Source organism: Podarcis melisellensis, assembly GCF_964234715.1.
Source record: "Podarcis melisellensis genome assembly, chromosome: 1".
In the NCBI taxonomy this organism is placed as follows: Eukaryota; Metazoa; Chordata; class Lepidosauria; order Squamata; family Lacertidae; genus Podarcis; species Podarcis melisellensis.
In genome coordinates, this window is record NC_138528.1 from 74,214,104 (window position 1) to 74,228,840 (window position 14,737).

Sequence of the window (14,737 nt, forward strand, 5' to 3'; positions counted from 1 at the left end):
ATATCATGTAATTAAGACCTTCCATCCTCCTTGTCCTCCACCCTTAGCCATCTCCCTTTTAGCAATATAAGACAAAGCTTTCAATATATATTGAGGGGCGTGCGGCAGAAAGACATAAATGCACACTCTTTTTATGTGTCTTGAACAGCAGCACCAAAATTCTTCAAACTTTTGTTAAAGAACAATGGTCCCAAGGAGAAAAACAAAACAAAGCAACAACCCAGGCCTGTAAAATAAAAGAGAAAAATGTGCTAGCATTAAACAAAAACAAAAACCCTGCAATGCAATAGATAGCCATAGGAATCCAGCAAACACCATATGAGGTAAAAAGAAAGCTGAACAGCAATACTAAATCTACATTTTAAAAATAGAACAGAAAACCATTATTTGAACTCTCACCTTGCAATCAGAGTGTCCTGTTCCGTCACTGCAGCAACAAATACGTAGAACCAGGTTTTCAAGTGGCTGCCTTGTAGTGGAAGACTGAGTTAAAGGTTGCTGGTTTTGGTGTGTGTGTGTGTGTGTGTTTTTTTTTCCTGACCCCCTTCCCTTACACTTGTGGAAAGTCCTGCATAATTGCTTGTCCTGAGATCTACTGCTTCAGCTTGGAACAGTATCTGCTTGAACAGCCTCAACCTATCCAGGACCTCTTACTTACTATCAAGCCCTAGGGCTCCCTAGGCCACACCCACACCACAAAAGCTCACCTGACACACATTCAGTATGTAAAAATGTATTTCCTACACCTGTTGGGGGAGATGGCTTGCTGCAGCAGCTGTTGCATATTACATACCCTGAGCAATTCCTTTTCCCACCACTCCCAGTGTAGCAATGGAGGTAATATGAAAAGACCCTTAGCAAGTTCTGCAACTATAATGTGATTTAAATTCCTCCTGGCTTTGTTATTTGTATGCTAGGTGTACATGCCAGCAAATCAGATGTTGGTCCAGCTGCTAACCTGCCCTTCCTCAAGGCTCTAGGTAGCCTGTCTGTGAACACTTAAGCCTGCCTGTCCTTAAAAATGAATAAATAATGTAAAGCAGCACATCTCCCTTCCTTTAAAAATAAAAATAAAATAAAAGAAACACATAGCAAAAATGCACTGGGGATAAGGGCCAGGAAGGAGAAGAGTTAATCAACTACCAACTACCTACAGCTGCCCTCTAGCAGCAAATTGCAGTATGTACTGTTTTTGTGGTCCCCCCCCCCCCCACTCCACCCTGAGCCAGCCAGACACTTCAGTTTGAAAGGTATGCTTTAATTTGATGAGGTGAGGCTAGTCAACTCTGCCTCCAGATCTACTAAGGGCTCCCACCTTTAAGGTGGCCTTTAGTAAGCCATCGGCTTGGTACTTACCTGAACTGTATCTTGCTTGAAAGTGCTCCTCCAGTCACAGACGTAAACAAGACACACTGACAGCCAGTATCTTTACTGAATGAATTTATTGTTTTTTTGAACTAAAGTTGCTCACAGTTATTTAACAAGGGATACATCAGAAGGTTCTTCTTTGTCCATTTTGACTGTTAAATAATGTCAGTTTGTGTGTCCACATGTGCGTGTGTGTTTGTGTCTTCAAAGTACAAAATAGGAAGGATAACAAGAGGTATTGCTTTCATTTATTCTTATGTCTTGTGTAAATAATCCCCTTCCTGCTTGTACTGTATGGGTTTTGCTGTATTACTATTATTATTATTAGTAGTAGTAGTAGCATTTATTATTCTGTATTGAAATCCCAGCCTTTTGTAGAGGTACAATGTAACAGAAGCATCAAAATCTATACACAAGGGGAGATAAAAGAGGGGAAAGGGGGCTGAGGGTGGTGGAAGGGAAGCCTGGGGGGGAGGGAAGCAGAAGGTGGAGGCAGAAAAGACAACAAAAGCAAAAGAGACTAATTTACATCAATATCATGCAATTAAAACTGCCCCCGAACCTCCCCTCCCTCCGTCTCCAACCATCACCCTTCCTGTGTCCGACATGCACACAGCAATACAAGATAAAATTTCCAGATTAGAAAACAAAGCAAAACAAAGGAACACCTTCCCACTTTTGTGTGTCTCTTAAAAAAAAAAGAAAAAGGGATTTCCCCCTTCAAACCTATGTACAAGAAAAATGGGTCCAAGAAAGGGGGGAGGGTGGGGAGAATCCATAAACAACAAAGACAAATGAAATTAAAAAAACAAAAAAACAAAGGGAAGGGAAATAAGAGGGAGAAATCTAATATTATCTTTAAAAAACCTTGCAATACAACATACACTCATAAAAACTCAACAAACAACAATTGAAGGTAATAAGAGAATTGAACACTAATACTAAAATCTACATTTAAAAGATATTGGTCAAGGAGGTTTACTCCTGCTGTTTCTTTTCTTCTTCTTTTTTGTCTTTGACACATATGATCATGGTTTTGGAAACCTTTGCATGTGGGCCAGATTGAGTTACACTTGGTGATAGTTGGAGAGAGAAAAAAGACAGAAGCCAAACACAAAAATGGAATATTGGTGAGAGGATGAAGTTAAGTGGTCTTGTCATCATTCTTTTCCCCTCTCCCCAAAAATAAATAGGAATCAGTGTTACCTCTACACAGTAATGAAAGCAGAAGATTTATCTAACAGCTTAAATTTTTAAATATATATTTATATATATGCATTATAAATAATAACCAAGACCTAATAATAACTTAAACACACACAAGGAAGTTCCAGCCCACCCACCCACTTTTGAAAAAAAAAAATTATAAAAATATCTTGCAATACTTTTAGAAGTTTACAGTAGCTTTGTGGTTTTGTTTTTGTTTTTTTAACTCGCCCATAGTGCTATCTCCTCCATATCTTGCTCCGATGAACTACCAGTGGTTGTACACCCACACGCGCACCCACACAGGAAGGGGAAGTTTGTTCGTTTTTAACTCTCATTTCATGTTCTTCCTTTGCATCAAAATTAAAAAAAAAAAGAACAACAAACGCACGCAACCCAAATGAATAAATAATTAAATAAATTAGATAACAAATAAATAAACGAAACCAGCAAATAAATAATACTGATATATCAATGCAGCACTAACGACACAATAGTTGCATCCAGATGCACGAGGCAGGAGAGAATTCAGCCGGCGGAAGGAAGTCCCAGTGCAGAGGGAAGGAAGGAAGGAACTGAGAGAGAGAGAGCAGGTTGAGGAGAGAAGCAGCAGCAGCAGCAACGACAGTGGTGGTGCAGGTGGCAAGAGTGCATGGCAGCAGCAGAGATTGTCCTCCAACAGGTGGATTCTTGTCCCTCCTCCTCGCTGCCGGGAGCTGCGTTCCCCCCAAGTTTCAGTGTTCTTATTTGATTTGACTTCCGTCTTGTAGTTTTTCCCTAAGTTTGTGCTCTGCCCCTCCAGCAGGCTGGGAGGGGGAGAAATTTGGAGATTATAAAAACAAAAACACAATTGGAGGGGGCGGGTTGAGGGAGTTGGGTGGTGTGGGGAAAGGATCTGGGGTGGTGAAATTTGAGGACAACTTTCCTGTGGTAAAGCTCCTTAACAAAACATCGCCTGAATATGTCGTGATACTGCCCTCCCGCAGTCTGGATTTGCCAATGGGGAAGTGTGCTGTCAAGGGCAACGATGTCACTCCAGTGACTCCGACTGTGCAATTTTTTATAACTGAGCAGTTCTCCAGCGCAGAGCACCGAAAAGAAAAAGTGTGTGTGGTAGGGCGAGGGAAAAAGAGGAGACCCATTTCCTGCAGTGGGAGAGGGGAGGCTGGGAGTCCCCAAACAGAACCAGTCCGTGGACAGTCTTACATCAGTGGCCTTCCGTGAACAAGTGTTCGCAGAGCACAGAAGGTGAAGCTGTTGGCTGACATGTTAACTTTTCGGGATAATTCCTGGTAGCAGAGTGGAAACAAGCGGTGGTGTCAGAAACACAGAGAAAACAGAACAAGGACAAAAGAGGGCAGGGCAGTAAATCAGAAGGTGACTGGGGTGGGGGTAGGAAGTAAAAGAAAAGAGCTCGGAGATGATAAACAAACCAAAAAACAACAACCCAAGATTTGCCAAACTGGGTTTGTCATCTGTGCTACCTTTTCTTTCTTTTCTCATTGCTTTTGTGTTTTGTTTCAGAGAGATATATTATATCATATAAATATATATATGTGTGTGTTTGTGTTTTATATATATAATATATATATATATATGTACACAGTCATTCCTTCATACAAAAGTTGTCTATAGACAGTTTTGTACTGTTGTAGCACTATATATACACATCCATCTGTTTTAGAGGCTAGCTTGCTAAAGAATACTCAGTCATTTCCGTTTGCGTCTCTCCGTGTGTGTGTGTGTTTAGTTATTTAGACTGTTTCTTTTTCCTTTTCCTCTTTTTTTATTATTTAAAAATTGCATTTATTTAAGGTTGGTCTTGTAGGCCGAGTGACGAGGCCATCTTTGCCTTCTCTTTGCCAGCGGGGTACTTAGTGTCTCCTCTAGACCCATAGTCATTAGCATCGGAATCGCTCCGCTTGCTGTTTGCGCTATGCTTGGTTGGCGTGCCGGGGGGATGGCTCACCTGCCCGTTCTTCTCGTCTGAAAAAAGTTGTTTAATTACGTCAAAGAAGTTACTCAATGGGCTGCCTGGGTATACAAAACAGAGGAGACAAAAAGAAAACAAAGAAAGCAAGAGAAAGAGAAAAGAGAGAGAGAGAAGAGAGAGAAAAAAGAGAACAAACAAACAAATGAACAATGGGGTTTTAAACGAGAAGAACGTGATGAGCGGTCCAGAGCCACGTGCATGGGTGTATGTGGAGGATGAAGACAATGAGCAGAAGAGGAAGAGCATCAGGATGGGAGCACTGAACTGCCTACGCATATGGAAAGCCTGGGGTCAAGAATGCCACACCTGGTGGTTGGAATCTTGCACTGTATAGCAAAAAGCAGAACTTTTGCCTAGAAGGGCAACTGGCATGCTTGGAGAATGCCATGATGCTGGATAATACTGGGCCTACATGAAACTCCTCTGAAAAAAATGTCCTGAGTGAAGGAATTCAAGAATAATGCAAAACCACCAAAACTCTGATCCTAAGCATGCTCTCTGGGAAGTCAGTTCTATTGCTTCCAATGGCGTTTTCTTCTAAGCACCTGTGATCAAGTATGTAATCTAAAATTATGCCTCGAAGATTCAGTGATACCTCATTTGCCTGATCCGTAGCCACACATGTACTCTTATGATCACACACAGAGCTTCTGCATACACAAGCTGCTCCCTTAACTTCAAGGAGAAGAGATTTGCTTGCACAAAGGAATTAAGCTGCAAATCTACTTTCTCCATTGAATTGAATGGGGGAACCTTTGTGGGCAGTAGAACTGTGTGTGAGCACAGGAGTTCCAGAACTTATAAAAATACAACTTAGGATCTGTATCTATGATTCTACTCTTCTCCATCATTCCGTTTCTGTGTGATTTGTTCCAAACTTTAGGAATGCTCACTAAACTTTTTATGTCTATTTCTATCATCCGTTGCACACCAATTATGCTACTTACATTAAGTACTTTAGCTTGCATGAAATTTAGCAGCAAAGGAGCATCCCCACCCCCAAACAGCATGTGAACACTGCCATCAACCTGTGTCAAATGTGCACAGGTAGCATCCCAATCTACAAAGTGTTCATATACCCCTGAACTATGTCTGCTGCTGTTTCCCTAAGGCAGGATTCCATACCGTAGCAGTAATGCCTAAATCCAGTAATCATATGCAACAGACAATTCATGTTTAACATTTCCACAGCAGCTCCATATGCCCCTGTGAGTCAAGGGCCCTGGATTGTCAATCCCCTCCCTCTGCACCCTTCCCACATTATCACTGAATTTAGGGACCAATCCAAACTTTGGCAGCCAACTGCTGGCCTTTGTTGAGTGGTGAGGCCACTGGCACGTCTGCAGCCCTGCCACACATGGCAGCCAGGGTAGGTGAGAGTGAGGACCAGCACAATTGCGGTGCCCGGCTGGAGCTTATGCCTTGATCGGGACTGGATTGAGCCCAATGCCACTGTGCAACAGCAGTGGGACTGGTTCGGCAGGCAGTGAACCATGGGTCAACTCAGCCTCTCCCCGCTTCTCAAATGCTTGATTTGGGTGCATTTCTTTCTGGCTGCTGCCAGGGGGAATTCTGCTTGCAACAATGGAAGATACACAGCAGAGCTGTAATGCTTCAGTCACCCTAGTGGTGGCAGCAGACCTCAGTGGAGGGACAATCCAACACACTTCCCAGGCAACAGGGGTCTGCATTGTTCTGCCTGATGTTGCTTATTGTGGTGTGAGATCTGGCCCTAGGAGCCTATGAAACTTATTTAAAATAATAACTAAGATGCATCTTAGCCACCATATATCTCATGTGGCATCCAAAAGAGAGTTACTGCCTCTCTTGAAAATAAGATGAATTCTAGGAAACTACCTAAGATGCATAAGGCTAAATCCGACACAGTGTTAAGTGCATTTAAGCCCACTGATTCCAATGGGTTTATGGGTGCTTAACTCTGTGCTGAATTGTGACAAGAGCGTATAACAGTTGCTAGTTACTAGAAACCACTGATGAGTCCATGGGGAATGTAGATGCTGGAAGACTGACAAATCGGGAAACTTCTTCTATTTTGTTTTAGTGAACAAAACGAAGAACTAGATATTGCCTAAGAGAACACTGGATGCAATTGGACAAGTTTTCTGGGACTGATAATTTAAATAACTAAGTATGTCAGTACCCTGCAGAAAACAGAGAAACGAAAATGTTTTACCAAGGCTTGGGATTAATCTGAACAAGGGACCATTTCAACTCAGTCCAATTTTTCTTCCAGGGTACGTCCTGGAAAAGTTAACACCATTTACACCACATCCTGGTGAAGTATCTTGGTGGGTTTGGTTACAATTAATCCACAGTGAAATCCTTGTTAAAATCTTGCTTCTAGCAATCTTCGTGTGATGTGTGAACAGACATACCAAGGATCACTGTATGTGTGCTAGTCATGCATAGCAGCACAATCCGATACATGTCTACTCATGAGTAAACCCCAGTAAGTTCAATGGTGCTCATTCCTAAGAAAGTGGTTGTAGGATTGCAGCTTAAGCAACCCAAACTGTGATGTTGAAGTGGCAGCCATGGCACTTAAGATCAAGTCCATTCTGGCTCAAATAGAGTCATCGTGTGTGTGTGTGTGTGTGTGTGTGTGTGTGTGTGTGTGATCGTGATCATTGTTTATTTGCATATATTGATTATTTTAAATATCAGTAGATACAAAAATGGCCACCAATTGCACTGAAGCGACCAGACTAGTAGGCAATTCTCTCTCCACTTGTCCTATCCAGCTGGCAACCTGAGCAGAACAACACCAACCGCACTACCAGAAGGACCAAGTTGCAAGGAAAGTGTAACTTAGATACTCTTCACTTCTCATAAGACAGCCTTTCACACTTTTCGCTTTCACAGAAAACAGTCCCTTTCCTTAGGGACTTGCTAGCAAAGTATCAACGTTAGTTTTCAATAGCAAAGACTTGGAAATTTCAGAATTTAGCAGGCATTTATGTGCAGATCTTCCCATGGTTTGTGAAAAAGCCACACATCCATTCGCTCTCCTGCATTCCATCTACAACAACAAGGCTTACACTGGCCATAATCCTTCACAAACCTAGTTAAGCACACACAAGACCATTGATTTCAGTGGTCTTCCATTCACTTAACTTGGTGCTGCAGTCACAGAAATTAAGACATGGTTTGTGACTATATAGGCCATATAGGACTGATATAAAAAAGTACAGGGAAAAAGTAGAAAGCAGAGCATCCTCCAGAGGTGCCATGATTAAGAACAACTGAGACACAACTGCCCCACTGTTTCTCCCATGATGCTGGGGCAAAAGGAATAATGGAGAGATAAGATTTCCAGAATTTTGAAGGGAATCAAAAGTTTTATCTCCCTCAGATTTAAAGGCATAACGATCCAAACCCTGAAATCTTGCACATACGCAAAATGATATGTGTACGACACTTTGTTATGTGCTTTGGTCCTCATGCTCACATGTAAACAGGCTTCTGTGTGTGATTGTGTTGTTATTTTGTAAATTCCGCCTCCTCTAACTTTTTTAAAATAGCAAATTTAGTCTTGCATATTATGCAACAGCTTCTTGTGTACACTTTGTCAAAATTTCCAGCTAGAATTACACACACACACACACACACACACACACACACCGATGTGTGTGTTAATTACTAATTTATAGCAGAAACAAGTTTAAAGACACACATCCCTCTGCACTGATTCTCTGCAAAGTGTCTGTAAGGAATGAATATGGCAGAGTCTTGCTGCATAACGAAACAGCAAAAGAAGGTAGACAGAGGTTGTTGTATGCTTTAAAAAAACAACAACCCCCTCACTACTTTCTGGAGATAACTGCATATGTACTACTCAGCCTAACTTTGCATTTTTCTGAAAAGGTCCTGTTCCATGCAGCTGCTAGAGACAGCCACTGGAAGAATGGCGTAACTTCAGAAATAAGAATGAAAATGGTAACAACAATGGTAAAGTTGTGGTTATATTTCTGCTGTGCATGAAATGGTCGTGCTGGAGTAGTTTGTGAGATAAAATGACATTTCCTTGATCTTTCAAAAATTATTATTCCAAACAAGTACAACATCTGACATACTGCACTGGATGGACTTAATATTAAATATTTTATCAGGAATATTTACTATTCAAATTATTCCAGAGGGTTTTTTGGGGGGGGAGGGAATATTGCTTTCACAGTTGCCTTACATACATCTCCTGCATTCTCCTAATTCGACCTGCAAATCTGTGACCCTCCAGATGATGTTGGGGCTACAATTCCCATGACCCATGACCATTTGTTTTTATTTTGCAAACTGCCTGGAGAATTTAACTGATGAGTGGCCATATACATTTAAATAAGAATACATGATAGTAATAACGAGGAGCCATGCTGCCTGGGGATGATGGGATCTGGAAACTCAACAATAACAATAACTAGAGAGAGAAAGGTCCCCAAGCCCTCATCTACAGACGTCACTAATCTCTGCTCAGCCTACATTACCAAGGTAGCAGTTTACATCACTTGACAACACGCTAACTCAGCTGCCTGACAGAAGCCCATTTCCTGCTAGCAATTCCCCTAGCACCTGTACATGTCTAGGGAGAAGACCATGCTGCTAGATTCTTCATAATTTCTCTCTCTCCCAAATAGGTGGAGAGGTATTGATTATGCTTGGCTACATTTTTGTGACGTCAGTGCCATCTCCAAATAGATTTCAGCTTCTAGAATTACAATCTAATCTGTAAAGTTATACTCAAAGGAAATTATCTAGGTTTCTGAACTCTCAGAACGTAGCTGTATTATAAATCACCATCATCTCCACCCCCCATCATATCTTTATGGTGGTGATACACATCTATACAGAAACTTTGGGTCGCAAGGTAGAAAATAGACCTACATTGGCCAGAATACTAATTCCCATTACAAATGTCTCTCTTCTTCCATAGTCTTCTGCCTTACCAGTAATCAGACATTAGCACAAGAAGCTCAAGAGTCTTGTGAAATAGCATGAGAGAGATTTAAAGCTCATGTACGAACATGATCCTAGAAGAGAAAGAAGAGGAATGCAAGTTTCACCCTTAGATGCCCCTCTGTGGTTAAGTTGGATTCTCACGTGGCTTTGGACCCCATGCCTTCACACGCTAAATGGAACCAGTAAAAAAAAAGTGTGAAATAAAGCGCAAAAAAGAGAGCTACAAGTGCTGCCGAGAAGGGTAAAAGAACGTGCATGTGTTTTTGAACTATGAGCTGATCAATTTATTCAGGAAGATCAGAGGCAAAAGGAAGTGCAGAAAAAGCAGGCAGAAGAAAGGCAGAAGGAGAATGGATACTGAGCTGTTTTCACAGAGGAATATAGAAGACAACCAGGAACCAAGAACATCAGTACTATTTACCGGTATGTAAAAATGCAAAGCACTTGGCAAAATTCTTAAAGGAGATTTATAATTTTAATATTATGTATTTTACTCTTAATACAGGGTCTATACTTGTCTAATTCCCCTTTGCATTTTCAAACACTCTCAATCATCTGGGTTGCCCTTCTTTAAAATACAAAGAAAGCTGACCTTTGTCGCTACTATATTAATCAGAATTTTTAGATGGAATATCAATTGGGTCTACGAGAAATCTTTGTGAAAGTATTCCCGGGAGCTGAAAGCAGGAGAACCTGGGATTGATGTATTCAGCACTTTCATTTGTTTTTACCATGGCACCCATGTTGGGAATGAAATAAATGTCCTGTTAGTGGCGGGGCAGGGGGTAGAGGGAATCAAACTGCTGGCCCTTGGACAATTTTGTCTGCTGATTTGCAAACAACCAGGGGCCAGGTAATCACAAAATTCATCCTTTCCTTTAATGCATCAGTAGATGGGCTTTAATGAATAGCAAATTGTGTAAAAAAGGGGGGTTATTGCATGTATCCTTGAAGTTCTGTGGTGAAAGATAACTCATGTTAAGTGTCAACAGTGCTTTTTTCTGGGGGAACACAGGGGTACACATACCCCTAAACATTTTGTGAATCTAAGTCTGGCCTCATTGAGGGGGCAGCATTTCAATATGAGTAGGAAAATGAGAGTACCCCTAAATATATTTTTTTAGAAAAAAAGCACTGAGTGTCAACCACTGTGAAACTGTCATGTTGGTCACCACAGCTAGGTTTTGTAGTGCTGTTCAGTGCAGTGGAAAAACTCAGTTTATAGGTATTTAGACTCATGTGACAAATTAGTCGTGTGTCAGTAGACTATGAATGTAAGTCAATAAAGTTTTACTCAGAGGAGACTCAATGAAATGAACATGACTAAGTTACATTCATTTCAATGGGTCCACTCTGGGTAAAACTCAGCTGGCTACCACTCTGTGCATGTGTTTTCCTTCTTCTACATTATAAGATCTTTGAAGCAACACTTGTTTTCTGTTATGCACGCAGAATACCTGTCCGCAAGAGTATACTGCAGCTATGCTGGGGCTGGAACACATTAACAGAATGTTTGAATCCCTTTGCTTGAGAAGTTGTAGCCTAGAAACCCAGCTTGGATTACTGGAAAGTCATTGAAATATCAGAATATGTTCAGAGAGGAATGCACCCTCTTGAATAAGCTGGTCTGATAACACTAACCAACCTTCTGAATAGAAATGCATAAGGATAAGTAGTTCCAAAGAGCAGAGGATAAAAAGAATCATAGCTACAAGGATCAGTTTATGAGAAAACGGAAGTGATGGATGTTGCCTGAGTATCAGATAAGGAGGCAAATACTTGGATACAAAGGAAGTGCCAAAGTCCTAAGGAAGCAGATTAATACCAGCCAATTCATGAATGTAGCAGAGATGCTACTTAAGGCCACAAGGAAAGCACTGCAACCGAATGTAGTCCAAAACAGAAGTTTCAAAGTATGAAAGAAGACAGTATCCAGATGGAGAGTGTAATAGACACTAGTTCTAAATATATTCACCATTTGTTAGGAAGCTATTGTGGCACAGCAAGATCAATGTTGCAGGCAACTTTGCCGAAGAAGCCAACATATTTTCTTTTGCTTCAGTCAAGTAAGAGAAATGATGCGCTTGCCTTCCTTTTGATGCCATATACATGGATATATCAAGAGAAAAGATGGTGATGTTATTCAAATTTTGTTTGGAAGTTGATGATGTTACAAACTTGAATGGGAAGGGTCATGGCTAAGTGGCAGTACAACTGCTTTGCATTCAGAAGGCTCCACATTCAATCTTCAAGGAGATTGAAACCCTGGAGGCCTGCTGCCAATCAGCATAGACAATACTGAGCTGATAGACCAATGGCGTGACTCAGTATAGGGCAGTTTCCTTTCAGAGGCTCCACCTTACCCTCAAAAATGCAAGTGGAAACCCCTCCTTAACTTTAGCTAAACCCTTAAGGTCATATCTCCCTCTAACAGACCAACACGTTTTTTTAAAAAAATCACTTGTCTTTGAGGTATTTGGACATAAATAAGATCACAGCAAGCAAATAGTCTATGTTTTTCTCATGAGAAAAGTTTTGCTCACTCTCTGGTTTTGTTCACTGTAAATGCCTGCTCTTAGGAAACATGTCATATTTCACTGAAAAGATGATTGGGGAGGGAGGTGTTGTCAATTTCAAAACAAAACAACCATCCCACAACAGTCCAATTTTTACTTCTGGTATTATTCCTATATCCATAAATTTTCCAGAAACCTCAGTGTATCTCTGTTACCACTCTTTCAGCTCTTCCCTTAAGGCCCCTTATCAGCATTCATTAGTAAGGAATTATAAGCACAAAGAAATGATGCCAAAGTCTGATACACTGTTGGGAGAGCTCAACTCTGACCAGGGCCAATGGGCCTCCTTTATGATGAGAAGTCTTGTGGTGGCCACTACCTCCATTTCTGGTTTCCCCACCTCACAAATGATGATACAGAGTTAGAAAAGGTATTGAAAAGGGCACATAAAATAATGGCAAGATAGGGACACCTTCCCTAAGAAGAACGGCTAAAGCATTTTGAGTATTCAAACTTAAAATGTCTAGGACAGGAGAGGGAACTTTTTTTGACTCCATGGGCCAGTTCCTTATCAGGATCAGTCTTGTGGGTCAAATGTGACAGGCGGATGGGATCACCCACCTGTCAATTTTGTGATAATAACATGGTTGAGAGAGTGGGCAGCCACGCTCACCTGTTAAAATCCCTTGCTGGAGAGCTGTTAAAATGCAGGGCAGGGGAGGTGCTTTGGAAAGCAGTTTGGCAGTTTAGCCCCTGCTCAGCATGCACCTCTCAGGGAAAGGGATAAAGAAGCCCTTCCCAAGGAACAGCCTACTTTAAGGGGTCTTTCCCCCCTCCTCTTGGGAGGCATGACTTCTTTGTGCGGTGATCCAGAAAAATACTAGGTCTGTGTGATTCAGCTGCAACCACCTCTTTCCAAGGGAAATGCATACACAGCGAAAGCAAGCAGACTAGGCATTTTTCTGCTGTGTTCTTTGGCCGTGTGTGCCTGTTCTGAAGAGTGAGCAGGGGCACTTGACCAAACTAAGCATGATTTGTCCACTGCATGTCAGCTGTTAAGTGGGGGTTAAATCCTACAGTGCAGAATTGTGCCAAATGACACTAGACAATGGTAAATGTTCTTACACCCAGTGGCTAAACTAGAAACAGAAATCTACAAGTGAATGGCACCGTTTTCTAATTTCAGACACCCTTTCCTCAATATGCTATAGGCTCAAAAGTACAGGAACTGCAGAAAGGCCCTGTGACATGTGTCAGGGAGCCATTACAAAGCACACCCTCTTGAGCACCTGGGAGCATCAGACCTCCTTCACATTTTGTCTCCCACAACCAACATGGGTGGTGAACACCAGCACACCCAGGCTGCTGTGCAAAGTGTGAACTGACTCTTAGTAAATTTGCAAGTCATTTCTGAGGGAATATATTTTAAGGAATTCTACAAAGGTTTCATTTGTGTAAGTTGGATCCAGCTGCTACGTATCTGAAAATCTGACCCAAGGCATTCACTGTGACATTGAAACCAGTAACACCAAGGAAAATGTCAGAATTTAAAAACAAAACAAAACTCCTCATTGGTAGCCATTCTACACTGTAGTGCAATTGTAACAAAACCCCCTTCTGTCCATTACAATGAGTTGCTTAAAACATAGTAAATTTAGGCCAGCACTGCGTTTCCAATAGTGATCAATTCCTAATGCACTATAAAAGGCACTCATCTCAGTTTACTGGCTGAGGGAGCCGGCGTACAGCTTCCGGGTCATGTGGCCAGCATGACTAAGCCGCTTCTGGCGAACCAGAGCAGCGCACGGAAACGTCGTTTACCTTCCTGCCAGACCGGTAACTATTTATCTACGAAGCATTAATAAATCACTTTGTTCTCTGTTGTTCACTCCAGCAATTTAAGGTCAAGGAATACAGTGAGCGTGTCTTGTCCTGAACTTCTTAGGCAATTAATTTAGCTTTTGAAAAGACCACTACTCTTGTCTTGTTTACATAGTCACTTGAAGCAACGCCTAATTGGCAGACATGGTCACATTTGCTTACAGCATCAAGGAGTAATTCAAAGTCTACATAAAATTGAAAGAAAGACTATCCAGAATCCATATACCTCCTTATTGTCACCAGGATACAAACCAATGAAAAGAATACTGTGGCTCACTGTAGTAACTCATTTGGGCTGAGCCACAGGAAGCACAAGGTGATCGGGACAACTCAGAAGTAATAAGCATGGAGGAGCAGCTTATTCTGATCTGTAAGATTCCCTCTGTAAGCTAAATTGGAACAATGGTATTTATATAGGGTAACAACTACAATTTAACATCCTTCAAAACAGTTTGGAAATCATCAGTTAAGTAAGGAAGTCCTGGCTATGCTGACTATACTTCCAAAGATGAAAAAGAATCTAATTGTGGAAGGATGTGTGGATCCAGAATTGGCCTCCAAAGTCACTTACGGACACACCGTTAAGACCATGCTCATGGAAGACAATCTTACTCAGCCATGAGTGATCGCCAAAGAAGAGAGAAATAGAAGGACACTCACAGCAGGAAACTGCCAATAAAGATAGTTGGATTAGAAAAAATATAACAGGACACCTCTTAGCCATGAAGTGTTCCTTCACAACTGAAATAACAGATGTGCATACCAGCCAACAAGCTCAGCCGTCACTTTTCCCAATTCCTAT

At 41.4% G+C, this 14,737-nt stretch overlaps 1 protein-coding gene across 15 annotated transcripts in view; it reads right to left on the reverse strand.

Moving 5' to 3' along the window:
* Positions 1-1,423: 1,423 nt before the first annotated feature.
* BRSK2 (BR serine/threonine kinase 2) overlaps positions 1,424-14,737 on the reverse strand; it is a 402,463-nt gene continuing 389,149 nt past the window's right edge. For 6 of the 15 annotated variants that reach the window (XM_081903619.1, XM_081903608.1, XM_081903616.1 and 3 more), the window contains one exon: positions 1,424-4,560. In XM_081903619.1, coding sequence (XP_081759745.1) covers positions 4,385-4,560 — 176 coding nt within the window. In that variant the 3' untranslated portion in view covers positions 1,424-4,384. Of the gene's footprint in view, positions 4,609-14,737 lie in introns of all 15 variants that reach the window. The other 9 variants (XM_081903613.1, XM_081903615.1, XM_081903610.1 and 6 more) reach the window with 5 other exon arrangements.